Raw genomic sequence first — 27,471 nt, 5'->3', positions numbered from 1 at the left:
CATGGCAACAGGTCAAACAGAAGCAATCACAGCCAAATCTGATCACAGCCATGTGAAATATCCAGAAACAACATGTTCCTTACTCGCTACATGGTAACTAGGAGCAAAAACTCACATGACTCTATCCCTCCATGTGCTGAGGTCAAATGAGGACACCCTATTATTTGAATCACCTAACCTAACTGTGTGTGCTCAAAATGTTTGTCCCTAACAGACAGGGAAAATGTGGTCGAGTGAGGCAGCCTTGGTTCTCAAGAGAGGTCGAATGACTGATTAAGAGGACGTAGGATGCTTATATAAGGTTTAGAAAACAAGGATCAGAAAAGACTCGAGAGGGATATAAGTTAGCCTGGAAGGAGCTGAAGAAAGGGCACAGGAAAGCTATAAGGGGGCGTGAGAAATCCTTGGCAGAAAAGAATTCGGAAAACTCCAAGGCTTTTTACACGTATGTGAGGAATAAGAAAATGACCAGAGAAACGGTAGGGTCAATCAAGGATTGTAAAGGGAATTTGTGCACAGAGCCTAAAATAGGGGAGGTCCTCAATGAATACTTTTCTTTGGTATTCACAACTGAGAGGGACTTAGTTGTAGAGGAGGACTGTGTGAAACAGGCTGGTAGGCTAGAGGAGTTTGAGGTTAGTAAGGAAGATGTACGAGGAATTTTGAGGAACTTGAAGATAGATAAGTCCCCTGGGCCTGATGGGATTTATCCAAGGATTCTATTGGAAGCGAGGGAAGAGTTCACAGGGCCTTTGGCGATGATCTTTTCAACCTCACTGTCCATGGGTAGAGTGCTGGAAGATTGGAGACAGGTAAATGTCATTCCTTTGTTCAAAAAAAAAGGGAATAAGGATAACCCCAGAAATTATAGGCCAGTTAGTCTTACGTCAGTGGTAGGCAAATTATTGGAAAGGGCTCTGAGAGATGGGATTTATGATCACTTGGAAAGGCACTGTTTGATTCATGATAGTCAGCATGGATTTGTGAGGGGTAGATTATGCTTCACTAACCTTAATGAATTCTTTGAAGAGGGGACAAAACACGTGAATGAAAGTAGAACAGAGGATATGGTGTACATGGATTTAAGTAAGGCATTTGATACCGTTCTCCATGGTAGGCTCATGCAGAAGGTAAGTAGGCATGGGATACGGGGAAATGTGGCAGATTAGATTCAGATTTGGCTGACCCTTAGAAGGCAAAGGGTGGTAGTGGATGGAAAATATTCAACACGGCACTCAGTTACCAGTGGTATACCACAAGGATCTGTTCTGGGTCCTCTACTTGTGATTTTTGTGAACGATTTGGATGAAGGAGTGGAAGGGTGGATCAGTAAGGTTGTGGATGATACGAAGGTGGGTTGAGTTGTGGATAGTGCGGAGAGCTGTTCTAGGTTACAAAGGGACATTGATAGGACGCAGAGCTGGGCTGAGAAGTGGCAGATGGAGTTTAACCCTGAAAAGTGTGAGGTGATTCATTTTGGAAGAACAGACTTGAAAGCAAAATACAGGGTTAACGGAAAGACTCTCGGCAGCGTGGAAGAGCAAAGGGATCTTGGAGTTCATGTCCACAGTTCCCTGAAAGCTGCCACCCAGATGGAGAGAGTTGTTAAGAAGGCACATGGGGTGTTTCATTAACAGAGGGATTGAGTTTAAAAGCCATGAAGTTATGTTCCAGCTTTACAAAATCCTGGTTCGGCCACATCTGGAGTGTTGTGTCCATTTCTGGTCGCCTCATTGCAGGAAAGATGTGGTAGCATTGGCAAAGGTGCAGAGAAGATTTACCAAGATGTTGCCTGGAATGGAGGGAAGATCTTATGAGGAAGGGTTGAGAGGGCTAGAGCTTTTCTCTAGAACGATGAACGATGAGCGGTGACTTGATAGAGGTGGACAAAGTCATCAGAGGTATAGATAGAGTAGACAGCCAGAGACTTTTTCCTAGGGTGGAGGTAGCTATTACGAGGGGGCATAGTTTTAAAGTGAGTGGAGGTAGTTATAGGAGAGACATCAGAAGTAGGTTCTTTACTGAGAGAACAGTAGGGGTGTAGGATGCATTGCCGGAGAGGGTAGTGGAGTCGGCCTCATTTGGGGCATCTAACCAGCAGTTAGATAGGCATATGGATGATGGTATAAGGTAAGGGTGGAGGTTAGATAGATCTTAGGTTTAGGGTAAAAGTTTGACACAACAATCATGGGCCTAAGGGCCTGTACTGTTCTATGTTCTATGTAACTCAACGTGGGTACAGCATCGAATCTGGGACAGATCTGATAATGGGGCACTTAGGCACCTCTTTCCTTAACCAGTTGGGGCAACAGTTCAATCCAACATTCTCCAGCACGTTTTATAACATAACTACTGATATATGGGCAACACAGTGGCTCAGTGGTTCGCACTGCTGCCTCACAGTGCCAGGAACCCGGGTTCAATTCCACCCTAGAGTGACTGTCTGTGTGCTGCTTGCACATTCTCCCAGTGTCTGTGTGGGTTTTCTCAAGGTGCTCTGGTTTCCTCCCACAGTCCGAACATGTGCATGCTCAGTGGATTGGCCGTGCTAAAATGCCCATAGACAATAGATGCTGGAGTGGGCCATTCGGCCGTTCGAGCCAGCACCACCATTCATTATGATCATGGCTGATCATCCACAATCAGTATCCTGTTCCTGCCTTATCCCCATAACCCTTGATTCCACGATCTTTAAGAGCTCTGTCTATCTCTTTCTTGAAACTATCCAGAGACTTGGCCTCCAGTGTCTTCTGGGGCAGACCATTCCATATATCCACCACTCTCTGGGTGAAGAAGTTTCTCCTCAACTCTGTTCTAAATGGCCTACCCCTTATTTTTAAGCTGTGTCCTCTGGCCCTGGACTCACCCATCAGCGGAAACATGCTTCCTGCCTCCACAGTGTCCAATCCCTTAATAATTTTATACATCTCAAATCAGATCCCCTCTCATCCTTCTAAACTCAAGAGTATACAGGCCCAGTCGCTCCAATCTTTCAACATATGATAGTCCCGCCATTCCAGGAATTGACCTTGTGAACCTACGCTGCACTACCTCAATAGCAAGAATGTCCTTCCTCAAATTGGGAGACCTAAACTGCACACAATACTCCAGGTGCGGTCTCACCAGGGCCCTGTACAGCTGCAGAAGGACATCTTTGCTCCTACACTCAATTCCTCTTGCGATGAAGGCAAGCATGTTATTAGCTTTCTTCACTACCTGCTGTACCTGCATGCTTGCTTTCATTGACTGATGTACAAGAACACCTAGATCTCGTTGTGCTTCCCCTTTACCTAACTTGACTCCATTGAGATAGTAATCTGCCTTCCTGTTCTTGCCTCTAAAGTGTATAACCACACATTTATCCACATTAAACTGCATCTGCCATGCATCCGTCCACTCACCTAGCCTGTCCAAGTCACCCTGTATACTAATAACATCCTCCTCACATTTCACACTGCCACCCAACTTTGTGTCATCAGCAAATGTGCTAATATTACTTCTAATGCCTTCATCTATATCATTAATATATATCGTAAACAACTGCGGTCCCAGCACCGAACCTTGTGGTACCCCACTGGTGACTGCCTGCCATTCCCAAAGGGACCCGTTTATCACTACTCTTTGCTTCCTGACAGCCAGCCAATTTTCAATCCAACTCAGTATTTTGCCCCCAATACCATGTGCCCTAATTTTGTTCACCAATCTCCTATGCGGGACTTTATCAAAGGCTTTCTGAAAGTCCAGGTACACTACATCCACTGGCTCTCCCTTATCCATCTGACTCTGACCTATTCTGTTACTGCTATCCAAATGAGTCATAATTTCATCTTTTATAACTGACTCCAGCATCTTTCCCACCACTGACGTCAGGCTAACTGGTCTGTAATTTCCTGTTTTCTCTCTCCCTCCTTTCTTGAAAAGTGGGACAACATTTGCCACCCTCCAATCCGCAGGAACCGATCCTGAATCGATAGAACCTTGGAAAATAATTACCAATGCGTCCACAATTTCTAGAGCCACCTCCTTAAGTACCCTGGGATGCAGACCATCAGGTCCCGGGGACTTATCAGCCTAACAGTCTATCCAACACCATTTCCTGCCTAATATAAATACCCTTCAGTTCGTCCATTACCCTCGGTCCTTCAGCCACTACTGCATCTGGGAGATTGCTTGTGTCTTCCCTAGCGAAGACAGATCCAAAGTACCTATTCAACTCATCTGCCATTTCCTTGTTCCCCATAATAAATTCACCTGTTTCTGACTTCAAGGGCCCAATTTTAGTCTTAACCATTTTTTTTCTTTTCACATACCTAAAAAAGCTTTTACTATCCTCCTTTGTATTTTTGGCCAGTTTTCCTTCATAGCTTTTTTTCCTCCGTGTATTGCCTTTTTAGTTATCTGCTTTTGCTCTTTAAAAGCTTCCCAGTCCTCTGGCTTCCCACTCATTTTTGCTATGTTATACTTCTCTTTTATTTTTATACAGTCCTTAACTTCCCTCGTCAGCCACGGCTGCCCCCGTCTCCCCTTAGGATCTTTCTTCCTCTTTGGTAAGAACTGATCCTGCACCTTCTGCATTATATCCAGAAATACCTGCCATTGTTGTTCCACTGCCATCCCTGCCAGGGTATTGTACCACTGAACTTTGGCCAGCTCCTCCCTCATAGCTCCATAGTTCCCTTTATTCAACTGCAATACTGACACTTCCGATTCTCCCTTCTCCCTCTCAAACTACAGATTAAAACTTATCACATTATGGTCACTACCTCCTAAAGGCTCCTTTACTTTGAGGTCCCTGATCAAATCCGGTTCTTTGCACACCAGATCCAGAATTGCCTCCTCCCTGGTAGGCTCCAGTACAAGCTGTTCTAAGAATCCATCTCGGAGGCACTCTACAAACTCCCTTTCTTGGGGTCCAGTACCATCCTGATTCTCCCAGTCTACCCGCATGTTGAAATCTCCCATAACAACTGTAGTGATACCTTTGGTATCAATTTCAACTCTTGATTCAACCTGCACCCTACCTCCTGATTACTGTTTGGGGGCCTGTAGATAACTCCCATTAGGGTCTTCCTACCCTTAGAATTTCTCAGCTCTATCCATACTGACTCTACATCTCCTGACTCTAATGTCCCCCCTCGCAAGGGACCGAATATCATTCCTCACCAACAGGGCTACCCCACCCCCTCTGGCCACCAGTCTGTCCTTTCGATAGCACGTATAGCCTTGAATATTCATTTCCCAGGCCCTGTCCACTTGAAGCCACGTCTCAGTTATCCCCACAACATCATACTTGCCAACTTCCAACTGAGCCTCAAGCTCATCCACCTTATTTCTTATGCTTCATGCATTCATATATAATATTTTTAATTTGTTCCTCCCCTCACCCTTCCTATCAATCCCTATTTCACTTGGCCATACCGTATGATCCCTTCTTGAGTTTTCTGCTCTGTTGATTCTGTTGTCCTTCTTAACGTCTCTTATTCTCACTTTTCCTTTAACTTCATTCTTAAATTTTCAGTTTGGCCCCTCCCCCCCCATTACTTGGTTTAAACACATCTGTGTTGCAGTGGCAAACCTGCCTGCCAGAATGCTGGTCCCCCACCTATTAAGATGCAAACCGTCCCTCCTGTACAATTTACTTTGAGGTCCCTGATCAAATCCGGTTCTTTGCACAACACCAGATCCAGAATTGCCTCCTCCCTGGTAGGCTCCAGTACAAGCTGTTCTAAGAATCCATCTCGGAGGCACTCTACAAACTCCCTTTCTTGGGGTCCAGTACCATCCTGATTCTCCCAGTCTACCCGCATGTTGAAATCTCCCATAACAACCAAATTTGTTACCCCAAATTATACCCCAGTGATCCAAGAATTTAAATCCTTGCTTCCGACACCAGTCCCTCAGCCACACGTTCAGGTCCATTATCTCTCTGTTCCTGCCCGAGGAACTGGAAGCAAACTGGAAATTACCACCCTGGAAGTCCTGCTTTTCAGCCTTCTTCCGTGTTCTCTGAAGTCCCGCTGTAGAATGCTCCTCCTTTTCTTCCCGATGTTATTAGTGCCGACATGCACCATCACCGCTGGGTCTTCACCTTCACCCTAGAGGATTCACCGCACTCTATCAGTGACGTCCTGGATCCTGGCACCAGGAAGGCAACACACCATCCTCAAATCTCGCCTGTTGCCACAGAAACCCCTGTCAGTCCCTCTCACAACGGAGTCCCCTATTACGACAGCTCTCCGTGATGTCCAACTTCTCGGCTCTGCCTCTACAGCAATTTTTGACTCGCAGGCCTGTCCACCTCTCGGACTGGCAGTGTCGTCTGTCTCGGCAGTTTCCAAGACAGTCAGCCTGTTTACAACAGGTGCTTCCCCTGGGGTATCTTGTACTTCATTCATGTCTTCCTTTGTCATCGACATCCCCCTTCTTCTCTTCAGGTATCCTCGGTGTAGTGACCTTGCTGAAGGTCCTGTCCAGAAAATTCTCATTCTCTCAGATGAGCCTGAGGTCTTCTAGTTCTTTCTTCAGTGCTGCAACAACCTCCTTCAGAAGCTGAATGTGTACACACTTACCATAGCAATAGGAGCCAGAAACATCATCAGTGTCCCTGACCTCCCACATCATGAATGCAGCACACTGAATCAGCTTGGCAGTCATGTCTTCACCCTCTTCAACAGTGGCATAATCTCCTCACTGAGCCTCTTCACCGAAAACTCGCACTTTACTCACCAGGCACTTCCCTCAGCCCTTGTGTGTTTGCTGTGAGTCTGTGGACTCTTAATTAGGTTAGAGGAGGAGGGTGGGAGGGAGGCCCTACCGTGTAGGACCTGGGGCTGAAAACACACCTACTTAAATAGCACTCCGCTGCAAAAAGGACCCGCTGGCTTCAAGGTAAGTACTTAAATAGCACTCACTTACCTTCCCAACTGCCTGTCTGCCCTGACCTCACGTCCGCCCGGCTCGGACCGCTCTCCGCTGCAAAAAGGGGTGTGTAGAATAGATGGGTTATAGGGGGATGGATCTGGGTTGGATGCTCAGAGGATCGGCGTGGACCTGTGGGGCCGAAGGACCCATTTCCACCTTGTAGGGATTCTATGATCTATGAAAACTTTGAGTTAAATAGTCGTTGCACTGATTTGTTTGCATGATTGGACAAAGTCACTAATTGACTTTATGCAATACAATGAAAAGCTCAGTTTACTAAAATGTAAAGGGTTTGAAACAAGTCAGTTGGTCAACACAACTGCATAGGGACAGAACATAGGTAAGGAAAAAAAAACAAAATTGCATCTAAGCACTAAAATTTAATTGACAAAGCAACATAAAGGGGGGATCGTAAGACAGCATTAAATAATGAACAATTGAAGCAGCTGAAAGGGCAATGGGAAAGCAGGACCACGGACAAACATGAAAGCAGTGAAAACCTTTTTCACCAATCTGATGAATCAGAAGACCATGAATGATGTTCAAGGAATGGTTAATAAGACCATAAGTTATCGGAGCAGAATTAAGTCATTTGGCCCATTGAGTCTGCTCCACCATTCTGTTATAGCCAATATGTTTTGCAACTTCATTCTCCTGCCTTCTCCCCATAACTCTTGATCCTCTTGCTCATCAAGAACTTATCCATCTGTATCTTAAATAGACAGAATGACTTGGCCTCCATGGCTGTCTGCAACAATTAGTTAGACAGAGTCATGAGTACCTAGCTGAAGAAATTCCTCCTCATCTCAGCTCTAAAGGGGCATCCCTTCACCAGGAGGCTGTGTTCCTGAGTCCTGATCTTGCCTAAGAGTGGAAACAATGTCCGCTCTATCCAGACCCTTCAGTATCCTATGAGTTTCAACCAAATCCCCCCAATCCTATACTCCATTCTGTAGACACAGAGTCCACAAACACTCCTCATATATGACAAGCTCTTCATCCCCAGGATCATTCTTATAATTTTTCTTTAGACCCTCTCCAATGCCAGCACATCCCTCCTCGGATACGGTTTGAAAATTGATCACAATGTTCCAAATGCGGTCTGATCAGTGCCTTATGCAGCCACTGTGGTAGATCTCTGCTCTTGTTTTCTCAGCTTCTTGAAATAAATGCCAACACTGCGTTTGCCTTCCTAACCGCCAAGTGCACCTCCATATTAATCTTAAGAGAATCCTGAAATAGGACTCCCAAGTCCAACTGTGCTTCAGGCTTCTGAAATCTTTCCCAATTTAGAAAATAGTCTACACCTCTGTTCCTCCTACCAAAATCTATGGTCACACACACTTTGCCACAGTGTATTCCACCTGCCACTTCTTTGTCCACTTGCCTAACATGTCCCTACCCTTCTACAGCCCTCCCAATTCTTCAACACTTCCTGCGCCTCCATGTACCTTTGTGTCACTTGCAAACTCTGCTACAATGCCCTCAGTGTCTTCGTCCAGATTGTTAATCTATGAAGTGAACAGTTGTGGCTCTAACACTGACACCTCAGTTATCAGCCTGAAAAAGACTTCTTTATCCCTAATCTTTGCCTTTTGCCAGTCTGTCAATCATCTATCTACGCCAGTACCTTGGCCCAAACATTTATGAGTTCTTATCTTATATAGCAGCCTCCTGTGTGGCACCTTGTAAAAGACCTTCTGGAAATCCAAATAGAGTGTCCAGTAGCTCTCATTTGCCTAACTTGTTCATTACCTCCTCAAAGAATTCTGACAGATTTGTCAGGCACGACCTCCCTGTGACACAGCCATGCTGACTCAGCCCTATTTCACTAGGTACTTCCAAGTAGTCCGTAATCTCATCCTAATAATGGTCTCTAAAAGCTTATCTGTGACTCAGGCCTACAGTTTCTTGTCTTTTCCCTCCCATCCTTCTTAAACAGGGGTGTTATATTAGCCAATTTCCCATCCTCTTGGACCTTCTCTGACTCCAGCGATTCCTGAAAGATCACCTCCAAAGCCTCTAAAATCTCTCAGCTATCTTCTTTAGAACTTTGGGCTGTAGTCCATCAGTGAGGGTGGTTTATCCGCTTTCAAAACTTCCAACTCTTTAGTGATGGTCACTACATTCACCATTGTACCCACTTCCCCCACTTCCCCTCCCCCCAACCCCTCTCTCTGGACTCTCTTGAAATTCTGGTTTGCTACTGATGTCTTCCACTGTAAAAATTGATGCAAAGTACCTGTTCAGTTCCTCTGCCATTTCTTTATTCAACACTACGACTCTTCCAGATGTCCAGTGTACACTTTTGCCTCTCTCACACCATTAATATAACTAAAGGAAACTCTTGCAATCTATTTTGTTTTATTAGTAAACTTACTCTGATTTTATCTTCTCCCTGATTATTGCCTTTTTAAGTTATCTTCTAAGGGATTTAAAAGCTTCTTAATCCTCTGGCTTCTCTCTAATCTTCACCACATTGTATGATTTTGCTTTTATGCTGTCTCTGTCTTCCCTCATCGGTCATGTTTGACTCATCTTCTTTGTATGTGTAGCATAGCCTGCACATCCCTGGACACTATGGCCAATCCACCTAAACCTGCACATATTGGGGCTGTGGGAAGAAACCCACACAGACACAGGGAGAATGTGCAAACTCCACACAGATAGCCACTCGAGGCTGGAATTAAACCCAGGTCCCTGGCACTATGAGGCAGTAGTGCTAACGACTCAGCCACTGTGCTGCCCTGCCAACTGAGTCCACACACAAGGATAGGTCAGTGTGGGCAAGGAAAAGCAGAGGCTGAGCATATTCAGACTAAGAATTGAATCCAATAATTAAACTAAGAGATCTTGACTTTGTAGGGAATTGCCACATCAAGGTTTACAACCAAAGCTGTGAAGATATAATGGAAGTGAAGAGGGTGTTAGGGTATACTTACAGGACAACTCACAACATAAAAATATCATTTTAGCCTTGTATAAGGCATTGCTTACATTTCAGATATAACACTTTGAGTTCGTAGTTCAAGTGCTGAAGCTTTGGAAAGGATACAGAGGACACTACTCAATTTAAACTGTTGCAAAATATCTTGAAGATTTGGGTTCAAGTCCCACCCTGTCCCAGAGGTGTATAAAAGCACGTCTAAACAGGCTGACTAAAGTAACTAAAGTATCTTATTTACCAAGAGAGACTCAAAGAGCTGGGTCTCCAAGAAAATCTACAGATTTAGAGGCTATTTGATCGTGGATTTTAAGATAATTGCAGAACAAGAGTCTTTGTGTACACCAACTAGTTCAACCAAGTTAGGGAGAAATTTCTTTTAGGAAATAGTGGATCAGAGGAAAAGCTCGCAATCTCATTTGGAGAATGCCAAATAGTCTCAATTCCTTCTAGCAAGGGTTTCCCATGTTTCCCTCATAGAGGGATATTATGGCGAAGGCAGGGTGATGGTCTGGATTCATTTTGAACAACTGAGGATGCCAGGGATGAACTTTCCAGATTTCTAGCCCCAGGTGGCCTACGGTTTTGGCTGTAGTTTCACCTCCCCCTGGATATCACATGGCTCTGAGGGCAGTGGTGAGTTTATGTTTTTGCTACACTAGGTATCACTACAGAGTGGGTAGTCTGCTTGGATCAGTAGGGCCTTCCTTGTACATCGGTTTTCATATGTCCATGTATACATTCTATGAAGGATGACCTTGCCATAGCTAACTATGCGATAAAACTTTTCAATTTGTGACTCTAACAAGACATTATTTATCTGAAACAAATTTCCTTTGATATAATAAACAGCTAATGTCCTCAAACAGTCCATTCCTATTTACTCTCTACCAGCTTCTCTATTCGCACAGCAGAGCTGACTTGAAGGATGGAATGACCTACACCTGTACCGTTTTCTTTTTTGCTCAATCTCAGAGAAGCCTTTACCGTATATCTGTTACATAAATATGTCAATATTGAAAAAAAAATACTGGAATGCATGTAAGCTCAAGAAATTAACACAAAGCACTGACTTTATCATAAATGTCAGTTATTTAGTCCCATAATTCTCAATCAAATTCACTTACAATGTACTCAGAACTCCTAAAATTCTCTTTCACCCTTTAGAACTGCCGTGTGTCATACACTGCTGCACTATTATCAGTGGCATGCTTCCAGTGCTTGGATATACTCCTCTTTAAAAACGAATAGGTATTGTTCAATTTTACAGAGAATGTTCTTTGTCTACCACTTATGTCGAAAGGTCTCAATAGCCTCATTTCACCTTTGGTCAAAAACATACAAATAACTTGTTTCCGAAGGAACAGCGTATTGAAAATCTGTCAGTTTCACAGTTCCTGTCCACACGGAAGACCCCACTGATTGTTCAAAATCAATCATTTGTCACTGTGGAACCCCTTACTAATGAAGAGTCTTTTGGTAAATCTAAACCTCATTTGCAGATTTACAACAACACAAACACTCAAAGTAGTTTCTTTGAAAGCTTAAACAAAAACTTGACATTTCATTACTTCAAACTTCTAAAACTATGAAAAATTTTGATAGAATGCTGGCTTTCATTTACTAACTCACTTTTCAAAGTGACAATTAATTTTATCCTTGATCATTGTCACTACAAGATTCCACACCACTGTCATTGACATGACTAGGCTGTAACTGCCAGGTCGATCTTTACACTTTTAAAAAAGTATTCAAATAACAATGCTCAGATACAAACTGCATAGCTAAGGAAGACTGGAAAATTATGATCAAAACCTCTACAATTTCTGTCATTGCCTAGACTAAGTTTTTCAACTTTGAATGCTGTAACACTTTTAAATGCCTACTTTTGATCTATTTTCACAGTAAATCTCTCTACCACCTCCTCCCTTTACTGGGATATTGGCAGTATAATTTTCTTCCGTGAAGATAGGTGCAGTACTCAATTACGTCCACTGTCCTCAGCTGTGTCCAGTGCTTCCAAAAAAAATTTTCTTTTTGCTGCTTGGTTAGGCCAACTCTTTATCTCTCTTCTACCATATTTATCAAATACTTATACAAGGGTCTTGTGGCACAAGGATTGCATTCCTATCTCAGGGTCAGACTGGCTTCAATGAAGAGTACAGGAGGGTACGCCAGGAACAGCACCAGGCATATCTAAAAATGAAGTGTCAACCTGAAGAAGTTACATAACAGGACTACTTGCATACCGAATAACGTCAGCAAGTGAAGGACAGAGTAAGATGATTGTACAAATGATAAATCGGATTTAAGCTCTCTACTTCTGTCACATCCAATCAGGAATGATGGTGGAAAATTAAATAATGCACTGGCTCCACAAATATCCCCATCCTCAATGATGGGGGTGCCCAACACATCAGTGCTAAAGATTAGGCTGAAGCATTCCCAATATCTTCAGCTAGTAGTGCCGAGTGATAATCAATCTTGGGCTCCAGTACCACAGGTGTCAGTTTTCAGCCAATGCAATTCAGTCCACGTGATATCAAGAAATAGCAAGAGTTGACACTGATTACTGCCAAGGCTGTGAGCCCTGATATTGTTGCAATAGTACTGAAGACATGCTCCAGCACTTAATGTACTGCTAGCCATAAGATCATAAGAGGTAGCAGCAAAATTAGGCCTTGCTGTCTTACAGCTATTTGATGAATAAGCAAATCTTAAAAGCTTATAGCATGAAACTAGCTTCATTTTTCTGCCAGAGCTCCATTTCTGTTTGCCATTTAGTACGCATGGTCTGACTGTGAAAAAGTGTCTCAAACGTGTGTGTTATAGACCACAGGCATTAAGATATAGGAGTGGACAATATTGCATACAATATTTCAAATGCAGTCTAACCAGAGCCTTATACAGCTTCAGAAATACATCCTTGCTTTTATATTCTAGTCTCTCAAAATGAATGATTTGCCTTCCTAATTGCCAACTGAACCGTCATATTCACCTTAAGAGAATCCTGAGCTAGGACTGCTAAGTTCCTTTGTACTTCAGATTTCCAAAGCCTTTCTCTGTTTAGAAAATAAACTACACCTCTATTCCTCCTACCAACGTCCATAACCTCTACCTTTCCCACATTGTACTCCATTTGCCAGTTCTTTGCAGGAGTGGGGATGCTTGTCGTCGATAGAACAATGATCAGCACCATTCATGATTCCTCAAATGCATCAAGCAGTCCATGTTGACCTGGGCAATATCTAAGTCTGGACCGAAAAGTGGCAAAACCATTTGCACCACACAAATGGCAGGCAATGGTAATTTCCAACAAGAGTGAACCAAACCATAATGTCTTGATATCCAATGGCATTTCCACTACTGAGCATCCTGGGTGATTACCATTGACTAGAAACTGAACTAGACTAGCCATATACATTCAACATCTTGAAGACCAAACCAGAGGCTAGAAATCCTGCAGTAACTAACCTTCCTCCTGACTCTCACTACGTGCCCACCATCTACAAAGCACAATTCAGGACTGGTGATGGAATACTCCTTACTTGCCAGATAAGTGCAGCACCAACAACACTCAAGAATCTTGACAACATCTAGGATAAAGCAGTCCACATGCAAAAACATCCACTCTCTTCAACACTGACAGTTAGTAGCAGCAGTGCGTATCATCTTCCAGATGTACAGAAATTCACCAAGGCTCCTCAGATAGCACCTTCCAAACTGGAGAGCACTTTCAACTCAAAGGGCAAGGGAAACATACATATGGGAACACTAACACCTGCTTGTGCACCTCCATTTCATTCTCCATCTTGATTTATTACATCACTGTTCCTTTAGTATTGCTGGATCTCACTCTACAGCAACATTCTGGTTCCATCTACAGCAATTCAAGGTGCTTCTCAAGGGTAACTAAGGTTGGAAGCAGGAGAGGTGTCTAACTCATTGAAGTGTATAGGAATTGGAAGAGCTTGATTGAGTAGATGTTACGAAAGACTGAGTAGATGTTACGAAAGACTGAGTAGATGTTACGAAAGACTGAGTAGATGTTACGAAAGACTGAGTAGATGTTACGAAAGACTGAGTAGATGTTACGAAAGACTGAGTAGATGTTACGAAAGACTGAGTAGATGTTACGAAAGACTGAGTAGATGTTACGAAAGACTGAGTAGATGTTACGAAAGACTGAGTAGATGTTACGAAAGACTGAGTGGATGTCATTTAAATTAGTGCAGAAGAGAAATTTATTTTCTCAGAGCTTTGTAAATCAACAGAATGTTCTACCTCCAACAAAAGTTGAGGTTGGGTTGTCAGATATATTTAAGGATGAACTTAATCAGAGTTTTGATCTACAAGGGAGTGTATGTTTTTTTAGGGCATTCACTCCTTGCCCCATGAGTGGACTGTGGCAGCAGTCTGTACCATACACAAGATACACTGCAGCAGCTCATCAAATTTCCTTTCCAAACCCAAGACCTCCATTATCTAAAAGGACAAGGGGAGCAGCCACAAAGGAACATAGCCACCTGCAACTTCTGCAAGCTACACTCCACTCAGAATTGGAACAATATTGCTGTTTCTTCACAGTCATCATGTCAAAATCCTGGACCACCCCAACGGTAAAAATGTACTGAAATTCAATTTCACACAAATAACAAGGTAGTTCTTAACAGGACTTTCAGATCAAGTCACCAAATATTGAGTATATTTGCTACTTGTCATGGTCAAGTGATTGTAAACTGTCTGACACATTTTAATACAAATTGACTCAGAAAACCTATGGAGATACCACTTGCTGCAGTGCTATAAGTAACTGCAGATTTTTTTCCACCTAATATAATACTCGTGCATTTAGCACCAACTCTAATTTAGCTGATTACCCCAAATATCAGACAAAAACAATAATCCAGAGAGAGGTCAACTCAATCAAGTTCCCGCAAAGGTCCATTAACCCTTTTCCATTAGGCCCACACATCAGCCTCAAAACCTGCTAGCCATTTTCCAACAGACTTGGTATTGAAAAGATGAATGAAGGATTATTTTAAATAAACTTGCTCAACATGTAATTACTTAAACAGTAAAGGCATTTATGGTGCTTGTGCAAGTGATTGATGGTCAGTGGTTACACAGTCATCTAAATGGCAAAATCAATCTTCTGAGCTACCATGCTAACATCCCTTTCAGGTATGCTTGAAATCCATAATTATTTATAAGTCGTCAAACTTATTTGTTCCTCTTTTCAACTTTTTCCCCCTTTCCTCTTGAAACCACTGCCTCTGTGGAGGTTCAATTCCATGGACTATGAATTTCCTTGTTTGTTTGCTATAAAAGCCTCGGGCCTGCTTCCATTTTATTAAATCAGTGTCAATATTTACAGTGATTGATGTGTTTTGACAATAGGGAACATCATGGCACAGCACAATCCTATCTGCAAGGGTGTACTTTTATCAAAGATCGCTGACAGAAATCAAGAGCATGAATACTAAATTAATTTTTACTTTCCGAATACAGGGACACTAAAACCAAATTTAACTGTCACAACACTACCACAAGCTGGGATTGGAAAGCTCCACAAAAACTGGAGATTGAATTTTGAACTTTCTTGGTAACACTACTGGATAAATAATAGACTAAAAGAAACTGTACAGTTTAGTATGCTTGCTGAGACTATCACTATTTTTCTGATTTTTGATTTGGAACTCAGACCTGAAGTTAAGAATCGATCTTTGAACAGTAGCTTGTTTTAAAAGTGGCGAGAACAAAAGACTGATTTTTGGTTGTTGGAAACTAGCTTGGAAAGATAGTGCTGGTTAATTACTGCTCCAAGTGGACAGTAGACGATTGGGCACTAAGATGTTGAAATGCTTACAATCCAACAGTTGAATTGGCCAATTAAGGGAGGACTGACGCTGGTCAGCCAACCACAGAGAATGCTGATAGAGGGATAAAAAAAGGGAACTGAACAGCTGGAATTTGGGCAGGAGACTGTTTTGCTTTAGAATCTGCCATACTCACCATTAAAATGGTTATCAAACTGGCAAATTATGATTTTTCCCCCAATTTGTCCCTCAACTGTGTCTGTCCATGTGTGTAGAGTTTTAGATTCAAAGAAGATTAGGCTTAGAGATAATTATTAAGTTGCTTTATGGTTTATTTGTGTCTTTTTCCACTGTTAAATTCTTACTAATAAATTGTTACTTTTTGTTTAAGTTATAAATTTGGTGTCCAAGATCTTTTATTTTAAGGTCTGGTTAGGAACAATCAAGCAATTTTGAGGGCGACTGAATGTTTTAAGATCACTGTGTTGCAAATCCAGCGATAGTGACCAATTTAGTTTGGCTTGCTATCCCTATGTTGTAACATTCTTCACTGCGTTTTAAACATATTTTTCATGAAAGCAATCTGTAGACTTGCACCGAAAAGCACTGAAATCCAAAAGCATAAGGAGCAAATAAATGGTTTATTTGAATAAAATTACAATAGAATGCTGGGTTCACAGCTATATTCACTGAAACTAATGCTGTTCATTCACAATTAATTTCAGAAGTGCCTCCTAGCTAATTTCTTGATAAAAAGTCATTGGTGTTTCAGAGTATCAAACAAAAATATTTTGAATAAGTTTTAATTGTTTTAGTAGCACAATGCTGCAGCATGCTAGACTGCAAATAACTCACAACATTGCAGTCAATTTCAAGTCTCACTTCTGTTCCTCCAGGAAAGTACTAATCTGAGGCAACATACTTTTACTTGGAGCCACAATCAGCCCTAAGTTGCCATTGTACATTATTGCCTCTGCAGAAAATCTAAGAATTATCACACCATGGTACACTAGTTGTCTCATGGCATAAATGTGTACTCATTGATTTAACTTTTATTGTTTTTTGAATGGACTAATTAATTGTGATAACTTTAAATATACAGAAAATTCACAATTCGGCAAGTGGGAAAATTATTTGAGTACCACAGGTTAAGGGAATCTAAAGGACAACACCATTGATTGATTTGACTTTAACAAAATTAGCAAAATTAATTTAGAAAACAATGTTTTAATTACATGTATGCAGTGAAATCATTTACTATTTTGAACCTAGACTTTAAAAGTCAAAGGTCATTAGTAACTGTTTTGAGCAGATGTGAGAACACCAGTAAGATTATTAACAGATTTATACCATAGGTACTATTAAATTCATCATGAAAATATCAGTGTCAAATGAAACATGTATACACAAAATACAAAGAGCATACAAAAGTCACAATCTGTATATCTGGATGCAATTTTTCAGTACAATCCTCTAATGCAACAAAATTGCAACATCTTGGAAGTAAGATTACAGAGATAGAGTCCTATGGCATCTTAATTATCGAACAAACCTCCTGCCATTTCCTCATAAACTTATTTACAAGTGTCAAAAGGCATCTTGTAAAATGCAAAACTGTTATTTGCCTCAGCTGTAGAGATGAGGATTTAGTCTAAAGAAATATCTGGTGAACAAAGAATGACAGTAACAGGAAGAGTCAGCAGGAGACTAAATATTATTGCATGGAACTGTCATTTATTAACTTTTGACTTTGGAGCTAAACACTGACTATATAATGCCTATTATGCACAACCGTAAAATTCATCAACAAATCATAGATGTTTCTGTAAATAGTGTTATAATGTAAAGTGTACGTACAATTCCTGTATAATAGCTTGTCAGTTATCACATATTTACAGTCTTGTCTCTGAGCTCATCATTTAAAACAGCCCTCCAGAACAAGTTATTTTGTACCTCTCCAAAAACAACTTTGCAACAGACAATTTGGTGTGTAGAAATTCACGTAATTTGTTCCAAATTGAATCAAGGTATTTTTAAACCGGTATAGCATTCCAGGGATCACAGGTTCGTTCCGACGCAAGGTCACTCAAACCGAAATGTTAACTCTGATTTCTCTCCACTGATGCTGCCAGACCTGCTGAGCTTTTCCAGCAATTTCTATTTTTGTTTCTGCTTTAAGACATCCGCAGTTCTTTCAGTTTTTATTCAAAATATCATGATGCATTCAAAAATGCATGGCCATTTGCACTTGTAATTACAAAATACAACTGCTACTTACATAAAGACTAAGTAAAATCACCTTAAAATTTGCTTATGTAGACAAGATACCAGCTAGATGTCAATATCATTAGTTTCTAAAATTCTTAAACCAAATAGGGAGAGAACAGATTATGTCTGAGGTTGAGGTTTATCATAGAGTTTTATAGCATGGAAATAGACCCTTTATCTGATCATATCTGGGCAAGTTATCAAGCATATATTCATTCTAATCCCATTATCCAGCAATTGGGCCATTGCCCCATATTTTGAGACATTTTAAGTGTTCATTTAAGTACTTTTTCAGAACCCGTGTCAAGGAAACAGACAAGATCAGAGCCATAAAACCAGAACGAGAAAGAGTGAGAGATCGCAGGAGTTTGGGCCATTACACACCAGTGCAGGAGAAAGGAGTGCAGGTTTTGGAGGAGATCTACACTATGAAACCAGTGGGAGTATGAACAAGAGATCAGACCAGTTGGAGCAGTAAATTACCCCTCCAGCATTCAGAAAAGCTGGCAAAATTTATATCAGCACAAAACAGAGGGCTGATTAGCTCGTAGCGGGCAAGTTATTTTTCTCCACTTCTGGATTAAGGAAAAGTTAGAGCTCTTTTAAAAAAAAGTTAGACTTCTTAAAAACAATAAACGATTTAAATTACATTGCACTTGCCTTTAATAGGGGAGCTCAATCTTGTGTTGTATGGCCTGTGGTAGGTGGGAAGTTGTAGATGTTCCTGGCAATCTAGATGACCACATAAGCAGGAGTGTCACAGGTTTGACCAGCTCAAACAATGGTTTCAGAGCTTGAGCACTGGCCGGAGACATACAGTGGGTCCTTGAGGTTGAGAGCTTAGGCATATTTTTAAATATGGTCACCACACAGCTTAAGGAAGTGCAGTCGAAACGGGAATCATGATCACCAGTCAGAATAAGGCAAATAGATAGGTAGTCAGGAAAATCCCAGAATGCATCTCATTCAATAACAGCTTTTCAGTGTTGCAAAATGGAGGAAGTGATGCCTTCTCTGGGAAGAGCAGCCAGATTCCAGCTGCACAAGAGAAGAAAGAGATGAAGATCAATATGATAAGAGATTCAATGGTGAAGGGTCCAGACAGGCATTTCTGTGGTACAGATGCAAGTACAGGACGTTGTGCTGCCACTCTGGGGCCAGGATCAAGGAGGTCACTGAATGGCTGGATGGAATCTGAAGGGAGAAGGTGACAGTCAGAAGTTGAAGTTTATATAGATACGAACGACAGGTAAAAAGAGGGATGAAGTTCTACAACAACAATCTAGGTAGCTACGTTATAGATTGACAAACAGGTCCTTAATGGTTGCAACCGCTGGATTACATCTGGTTCCACGTGTTAGTGAGCATAGGAATAGGCAGATCTCACCGTTAAATGGGTGGCTAAAAGAATTGGTGCAAGTCTAGAATCTTTAGATTCCGCGATGAGTGGGTCTATTTCCAGGGAAGGTGGGACCTGTACTAGTCCAATGGCTTCCACCGGACCCAGAAACTGGACCGATATCTGTGTGGTGTGGTGGGTAGGTGAATGAGTGGCTGGGGATTGTAAATTGCCCAGTGGGTGATATACAGTCAAATACAAAGGAAAAATCCAGTCTGTAAGACACACACACATATATAGTAAAGTTAAGGCACAAAGGAGCACAAGGCTGGATGGCATTTATTTTAATGCAATGAATTTTGCAAATAAGGCAGGTGAGGTGAGGATGATTGATTAATATATAGAAATATGCTCTCGTTCTTAACACTGAGGTATGGTTGTGAGGGGGGCAGGACAGACAGCTCAATATTCTGGAGTATAGAATCGTCAGGCTAGTTGAGAGCATAAGAGTAGTCATAACACTAATCAAGGAGTCAATTACTTGTCATTACTGTAATAAGGAGGGATGATATCTTAGAAGGTTCCTCAAATAAGACCACATGGGCAGAACTTAAAGAAGGGAAATCACATTTCTGGGAGTGTACTATACACCCTCAAACAGTAAAGGACTACCAAAAGAATACATATATCGGCTAAATCTCAAGAAGTGTAAAATAATAGGGCACAGTAAAAGGCAATTTCAAGCTTTCCTATATTACCTGCGATAGACAAAGTGTGAAAGGCTTAGAGGGAACAGAATTCTTAAAATGTACCAGGATATTTTTTAAAAGCGGGCAGTTCTCAACTTAATTTTAGGGAGAATATCCAAGCACGTGTGAGTAGCAGAGCACTTTGGTGATAGTGACCATACCTCAGTGAAATTTAAGGTTGTTGTGAAAAATGATAAAGATGGCCCAGAAGTAAAAGTTATGAACTGAGGGAAGGCTGACTTTAACATAAGACAGGATCTGACCAAATAGGAACAAAAAACAAAGTTGCTGGAAAAGCTCAGCAGGTCTGGTGGCATCTGTGGAGGAGAAAAGCGTTAAAATTTTAGGTCTGGTGACCCTTCTTCAGAACCCTTCTGACCAAATAGGACTGGCAGCAACTACTTCTAGGCTAGTCTACATTTCAACAGTAGGAGTCATTCAAAAGTGAAATAATGAAAGTAAAAGTACAAACAATTCAAGGCCATCTTGGATATCAAGCAATGTACACTATTGGTCAAGGAAATAAAGGAAGCTTTTGGCAGGTACTAAGTGCTCAAAACAGTGGAAGCTTACTGCTTATTTTGTACTCCATCATTTAAACTCCACTTCACTTAAATGGCAATGCCGAAGACAAAAAAATTAAGTTAGTATTAATCAATGTTTACTTTACAGGGATGTTCAGCTGCTAACACTAAAAAATAACATATTTTTTAAAAAACTGCAGATGCTCTAAATCAGAAACAAAAACAAAGCTGCTGGAAAAGCTCAGCAGGTCTGGCAACATCTGTAGGAAAAAAAAAGTTAACGTTGTGGGTCCAGTGACTCTTCCTCAGAACGGTTCTAAGGGTCACTGGACCCGAAATGTTAACTCTGTTTTCTCCTCCACAGATGCTGCCAGAGCTGCCGAGCTTTTCCTGATAATAACGTGCTCAGTCAGATTGGAGGTATCAGCTGAAATCTCAAAATCCATGAAGCTTGTCAATTGTAAACAACAAGCGCTACAAACAGGAACATCCAGGCTTGGTGAAAATGTTAGAAAGAGAGACTGAAACAGGCCACTTGGCCCTTCGAGCCAACTCCATTATTCAGGATGATCTGGGCTGATTTCCTTTCTGGCCTGTGTCCTCCCACACTATCCCAATATCCCGTAATACTCGAAAGATCCATTAATGTCAGCCTTCAATTGACAGAGCATCCCTGGCTGTGTGGGAGGGGGAAGAGAATTCCAAAGATTCTCAAACCTTTCCCGGTGAACCCTCCTCCAGACCCTAAGACACAGCCGATATTTGGGGCTGCAGGGAATCTGAAGGGGGAGGGCGAACAACCAGAGGGCGTGGGGAAAAGTCATCTCAGCACCCAACCTGTCAAGGTACCCCTTTGGGAACAATATGTTTTCGCCTGGACCGCCTCTCCATCTTCTGAAGTCCAGGGAGCTAGAGGCCTACAAGTGTAGAACGCGGGCTGGCTGTTCAGAGACAGGCTGTTTGGGTGAAGACTGTGTGTGCTGTAATGAGTGAGGTTGTGTCTGTGCCCGATGGATGGAGATCACAGGGTCTCAGGTACTCACACAGCTCGCTGTAACGATGGCAGCCCCGGGTCAGCTGCTCGATGTACCTGTTGAGCACGTCGGTGAGGATGTCGCAGGCCGTGACCTGCACCGAGTCCCATCCCAGAGCCTGGCAGATCTGAGCCACCGCCACCCGCAGCAAGGCCCTGCCGTAAGCGTCGCACATCCCGGCCTCAAAATACTGTTAAAATAAAACAGCTAATACCCAACCGGCCCCCCCCCCCACCAACTCTGTCCTTCAAGCGCGGCGGGTCGGCATGGCCTTATTCTGGGACTCCGTCTCTCTCTCTCTCTCCCTCCCTCCCTCCTTCATATCACCACCATCACTCCCCGGCCCAGCCAACTGACAGCACTGCTCCCGGAGCCGCCGCCGCCGCCGCTCGGCCCCTCACTCCCGAGCCGCCATGTTGTGCCCCCGACGCCCGCCGGCTCCTTGGACTCTCGGACACGACCCATCGAACGCCGGCAGCTCGAACGATCGAGGCAGCCGCATCGGCTCGTCAGGCCTGTCACTGTGGTTGCCCGGGCGACGGCGATTTAGAATAAATTGCCATCACCGCGCAGGGGCGGGGAAAGGAAGCGGTTTGCGGGGAAGAGGGGGAGATGGGCGGCCGGGGGGGGGGGGGGGGGGGGAGATGGGCGGCCGGGGGGGGGGGGGGGGGGGGGGGAGATGGGCGGCCGGGGGGGGGGGGGGGGGGGGGGGGAGATGGGCGGCCGGGGGGGGGGGGGGGGGGGGAGATGGGCGGCCGGGGGGGGGGGGGGGGGGGGGAGATGGGCGGCCGGGGGGGGGGGGGCGGGAAGAGGGGGAGATGGGCGGCGGGGGGGGCGGGAAGAGGGGGAGAGGGGGGGGGGGGGCGGGAAGAGGGGGAGAGGGGGGGGGGGGGCGGGAAGAGGGGGAGAGGGGGGGGGGGGCGGGCGGGCGGGCGGGCGGGCGGGCGGGCGGGGGCGGGGCGGGAAGAGGGGGAGATGGGGGGGCGGGGGGGGGGGGGGCGGGAAGAGGGGGAGATGGGCGGCCGGGGGGGGGGGGGGGGCGGGAAGAGGGGGAGATGGGCGGGCGGGGGGGGGCGGGGGGGGGGGGCGGGAAGAGGGGGAGATGGGCGGCCGGGGGGGGGCGGGGGGCGGGAAGAGGGGGAGATGGGCGGCCGGGGGGGGGGGGCGGGGGGGGCGGGGGGCGGGAAGAGGGGGAGATGGGCGGGCGGGCGGGGGGGGGGGCGGGAAGAGGGGGAGATGGGCGGGCGGGCGGGGGGGGGCGGGAAGAGGGGGCGGGGGGCGGGAAGAGGGGGAGATGGGCGGCCGGGGGGGGGGCGGGGGGGCGGGGGGGGGGGGGCGGGAAGAGGGGGAGATGGGGGGGCGGGGGGGGGGGGGGGCGGGAAGAGGGGGAGATGGGCGGCCGGGGGGGGGGGGCGGGGAGAGGGGGAGATGGGCGGCCGGGGGGGGGGGGCGGGGAGATGGGCGGCCGGGGGGGGGGGGGCGGGGAGATGGGCGGCCGGGGGGGGGGGGCGGGAAGAGGGGGAGATGGGCGGCCGGGGGGGGGGGCGGGAAGAGGGGGAGATGGGCGGCCGGGGGGGGGGCGGGGAGATGGGGGGGCGGGGAGATGGGCGGCCGGGGGGGGGGGGCGGGAAGAGGGGGAGATGGGCGGCCGGGGGGGGGGGGGGGGCGGGAAGAGGGGGAGATGGGCGGCCGGGGGGGGGGGGCGGGAAGAGGGGGAGATGGGCGGGCGGGAAGAGGGGGAGATGGGCGGCCGGGGGGGGGGGGGAGATGGGCGGCCGGGGGGGGGCGGGGGGGAGATGGGCGGCCGGGGGGGGCGGGGAGATGGGCGGCCGGGGGGGGGCGGGAAGAGGGGGAGATGGGCGGCCGGGGGGGGGCGGGAAGAGGGGGAGATGGGCGGCCGGGGTGGGGGTGGGGGGAGATGGGCCGCCGGGGTGGGGGGAGATGGGCCGCCGGGGTGGGGGTGGGGGGAGATGGGCCGCCGGGGTGGGGGTGGGGGTGGGGGGAGATGGGCCGCCGGGGTGGGGGTGGGGGTGGGGGGAGATGGGCCGCCGGGGTGGGGGTGGGGGGAGATGGGCCGCCGGGGTGGGGGTGGGGGGAGATGGGTGGCGGGTGGCGGCGGGGGTGGGGGTGGGGGAAGATGGGCGGCGGGGGTGGGGGGAGATGGGCGGAGGGGGTGGGGGGAGATGGGGGGCGGGGGTGGGGGGAGATGGGGGGCGGGGGTGGGGGGAGATGGGCGGCGGGGGTGGCGGCGGGGGTGGGGGGAGATGGGCGGCGGGGGTGGGGGGAGATGGGCGGCGGGGGCGGGGGTGGGGGGAGGTGGCGGCGGGGGAGGGGGGGGATGGGCGGCGGGGGTGGGGGGGGATGGGCGGCGGGGGTGGGGGAGATGGGCGGCGGGGGCGGGGGTGGGGGGAGATGGGCGGCGGGGGAGGGGGGGGATGGGCGGCGGGGGTGGGGGGGGATGGGCGGCGGGGGTGGGGGGAGATGGGCGGCGGGGGCGGGGGTGGGGGGAGATGGGCGGCGCGGGTGGGGGGAGATGGGCGGCGGGGCGGGGGGAGATGGGCGGCGGGGCGGGGGGAGATGGGCGGCGGGGCGGGGGGAGATGGGCGGCGGGGGCGGGGGTGGGGGGAGGTGGCGGCGGGGAGGGGGGGGGATGGGCGGCGGGGGTGGGGGGGGATGGGCGGCGGGGGTGGGGGGAGATGGGCGGCGGGGGCGGGGGTGGGGGGAGATGGGCGGCGGGGGAGGGGGGGGATGGGCGGCGGGGGTGGGGGGGGATGGGCGGCGGGGGTGGGGGGAGATGGGCGGCGGGGGCGGGGGTGGGGGGAGATGGGCGGCGCGGGTGGGGGGAGATGGGCGGCGGGGCGGGGGGAGATGGGCGGCGGGGCGGGGGGAGATGGGCGGCGGGGCGGGGGGAGATGGGCGGCGGGGGCGGGGGGAGATGGGCGGCGGGGGCGGGGGGAGATGGGGGGCGGGGGTGGGGGGAGATGGGGGGCGGGGGCGGGGGCGGGGGGAGATGGGGGGCGGGGGCGGGGGGAGATGGGGGACGGGGGCGGGGGGAGATGGGCGGGGGCGGGGGGAGATGGGGGACGGGGGCGGGGGGAGATGGGCGGCGGCGGGGGGAGATGGGCGGCGGGGGGGGCGGGGGGAGATGGGCGGCGGGGGGGGTGGGGGGAGATGGGCGGGGGGGGCGGTGGGAGATGGGCGGGGGGGGCGGTGGGAGATGGGCGGGGGGCGGCGGGGGGAGATGGGCGGCGGGGGCGGGGGGAGATGGGCGGCGGGGGCGGGGGTGGGGGGAGATGGGCGGCGGGGGTGGGGGGTGATGGGGGGCGGGGGCGGGGGCGGGGGTGGGGGGTGATGGGGGGTGGGGGCGGGGGAGGGGGGAGATGGGGGGCGGGGGTGGGGGGAGATGGGGGGCGGGGGTGGGGGGAGATGGGGGGCGGGGGCGGGGAGATGGGCGGCCGGGGGGGGGGGCGGGAAGAGGGGGAGATGGGCGGCCGGGGGGGGGGGGCGGGAAGAGGGGGAGATGGGCGGCCGGGGGGGGGGGGCGGGGAGATGGGCGGCCGGGGGGGGGGGCGGGAAGAGGGGGAGATGGGCGGCCGGGGGGGGGGGGGCGGGAAGAGGGGGAGATGGGCGGCCGGGGGGGGGGGCGGGGAGATGGGGGGGCGGGGAGATGGGCGGCCGGGGGGGGGGGGCGGGAAGAGGGGGAGATGGGCGGCCGGGGGGGGGGGGGGGCGGGAAGAGGGGGAGATGGGCGGCCGGGGGGGGGGGGCGGGAAGAGGGGGAGATGGGCGGGCGGGAAGAGGGGGAGATGGGCGGCCGGGGGGGGGGGGGAGATGGGCGGCCGGGGGGGGGCGGGGGGGGAGATGGGCGGCCGGGGGGGGGGGGGGAGATGGGCGGCCGGGGGGGGGCGGGAAGAGGGGGAGATGGGCGGCCGGGGGGGGGGCGGGAAGAGGGGGAGATGGGCGGCCGGGGTGGGGGTGGGGGGAGATGGGCCGCCGGGGTGGGGGGAGATGGGCCGCCGGGGTGGGGGTGGGGGGAGATGGGCCGCCGGGGTGGGGGTGGGGGTGGGGGGAGATGGGCCGCCGGGGTGGGGGTGGGGGTGGGGGGAGATGGGCCGCCGGGGTGGGGGTGGGGGTGGGGGGAGATGGGCCGCCGGGGTGGGGGTGGGGGGAGATGGGCCGCCGGGGTGGGGGTGGGGGGAGATGGGTGGCGGGTGGCGGCGGGGGTGGGGGTGGGGGAAGATGGGCGGCGGGGGTGGGGGGAGATGGGCGGAGGGGGTGGGGGGAGATGGGGGGCGGGGGTGGGGGGAGATGGGGGGCGGGGGTGGGGGGAGATGGGCGGCGGGGGTGGCGGCGGGGGTGGGGGGAGATGGGCGGCGGGGGTGGGGGGAGATGGGCGGCGGGGGCGGGGGTGGGGGGAGGTGGCGGCGGGGGAGGGGGGGGATGGGCGGCGGGGGTGGGGGGGGATGGGCGGCGGGGGTGGGGGGAGATGGGCGGCGGGGGCGGGGGTGGGGGGAGATGGGCGGCGGGGGAGGGGGGGGATGGGCGGCGGGGGTGGGGGGGGATGGGCGGCGGGGGTGGGGGGAGATGGGCGGCGGGGGCGGGGGTGGGGGGAGATGGGCGGCGCGGGTGGGGGGAGATGGGCGGCGGGGCGGGGGGAGATGGGCGGCGGGGCGGGGGGAGATGGGCGGCGGGGCGGGGGGAGATGGGCGGCGGGGGCGGGGGCGGGGGGAGATGGGCGGCGGGGGCGGGGGGAGATGGGCGGCGGGGGCGGGGGCGGGGGGAGATGGGCGGCGGGGGCGGGGGGAGATGGGGGGCGGGGGTGGGGGGAGATGGGGGGCGGGGGCGGGGGCGGGGGGAGATGGGGGGCGGGGGCGGGGGGAGATGGGGGACGGGGGCGGGGGGAGATGGGCGGGGGCGGGGGGAGATGGGGGACGGGGGCGGGGGGAGATGGGCGGCGGCGGGGGGGGCGGGGGGAGATGGGCGGCGGGGGGGGTGGGGGGAGATGGGCGGCGGCGGGGGGGGCGGGGGGAGATGGGCGGCGGCGGGGGGGGCGGGGGGAGATGGGCGGCGGGGGGGGTGGGGGGAGATGGGCGGGGGGGGCGGTGGGAGATGGGCGGGGGGGGCGGTGGGAGATGGGCGGGGGGAGATGGGCGGCGGGGGCGGGGGGAGATGGGCGGCGGGGGCGGGGGTGGGGGGAGATGGGCGGCGGGGGTGGGGGGTGATGGGGGGCGGGGGCGGGGGCGGGGGTGGGGGGTGATGGGGGGTGGGGGCGGGGGAGGGGGGAGATGGGGGGCGGGGGCGGGGGGAGATGGGGGGCGGGGGCGGGGGGAGATGGGGGGCGGGGGCGGGGGGAGATGGGGGGCGGCGGGGGCGGGGGGAGATGGGCGGCGGCGGGGGGGGCGGGGGGAGATGGGCGGCGGGGGGAGATGGGCGGCGGGGGCGGGGGGAGATGGGCGGCCGGGGCGGGGGTGGGGGGAGATGGGGGTTGGGGGCGGGAGCGGGGGCGGGGGTGGGGGGAGATGGGCGGCGGGGGCGGGGGGAGATGGGGGGTGGGGGCGGGGGCGGGGGGAGATGGGCGGCGGGGGCGGGGGGAGATGGGCGGCGGGGGCGGGGGGAGATGGGGGGTGGGGGCGGGGGCGGGGGGAGATGGGCGGCGGGGGCGGGGGGAGATGGGCGGCGGGGGCGGGGGCGGGGGGAGATGGGCGGCGGGGGCGGGGGGAGATGGGCGGCGGGGGGGTGGGGGGAGATGGGCGGGGGGGGTGGGGGGAGATGGGCGGGGGGGTGGGGGGAGATGGGCGGCGGGGGCGGGGGCGGGGGTGGGGGGAGATGTGCGGCGGGGGCGGGGGGAGATGGGCGGCGGGGGGGGCGGGGGGA

At 50.7% G+C, this 27,471-nt stretch overlaps 1 protein-coding gene across 1 annotated transcript in view; it reads right to left on the bottom strand.

The window, feature by feature from the left end:
* The window catches only part of taf3 (TAF3 RNA polymerase II, TATA box binding protein (TBP)-associated facto), a 195,952-nt gene extending 173,836 nt beyond the window's left edge, over positions 1 to 22,116 (bottom strand). Inside the window, exon 1 of the mRNA XM_048554559.2 lies at positions 21,608 to 22,116. Coding sequence (XP_048410516.1) covers positions 21,608 to 21,773 — 166 coding nt within the window. The 5' untranslated portion in view covers positions 21,774 to 22,116. The remainder of the gene's footprint in view (positions 1 to 21,607) is intronic.
* Between the last annotated feature and the right edge of the window lie 5,355 nt (positions 22,117 to 27,471).

The sequence above is a fragment of the Stegostoma tigrinum genome, chromosome 25 (assembly GCF_030684315.1).
Source record: "Stegostoma tigrinum isolate sSteTig4 chromosome 25, sSteTig4.hap1, whole genome shotgun sequence".
NCBI classification, from domain to species: domain Eukaryota; kingdom Metazoa; phylum Chordata; class Chondrichthyes; order Orectolobiformes; family Stegostomatidae; genus Stegostoma; species Stegostoma tigrinum.
This window is presented reverse-complemented; position numbering and strand designations above follow the sequence as displayed.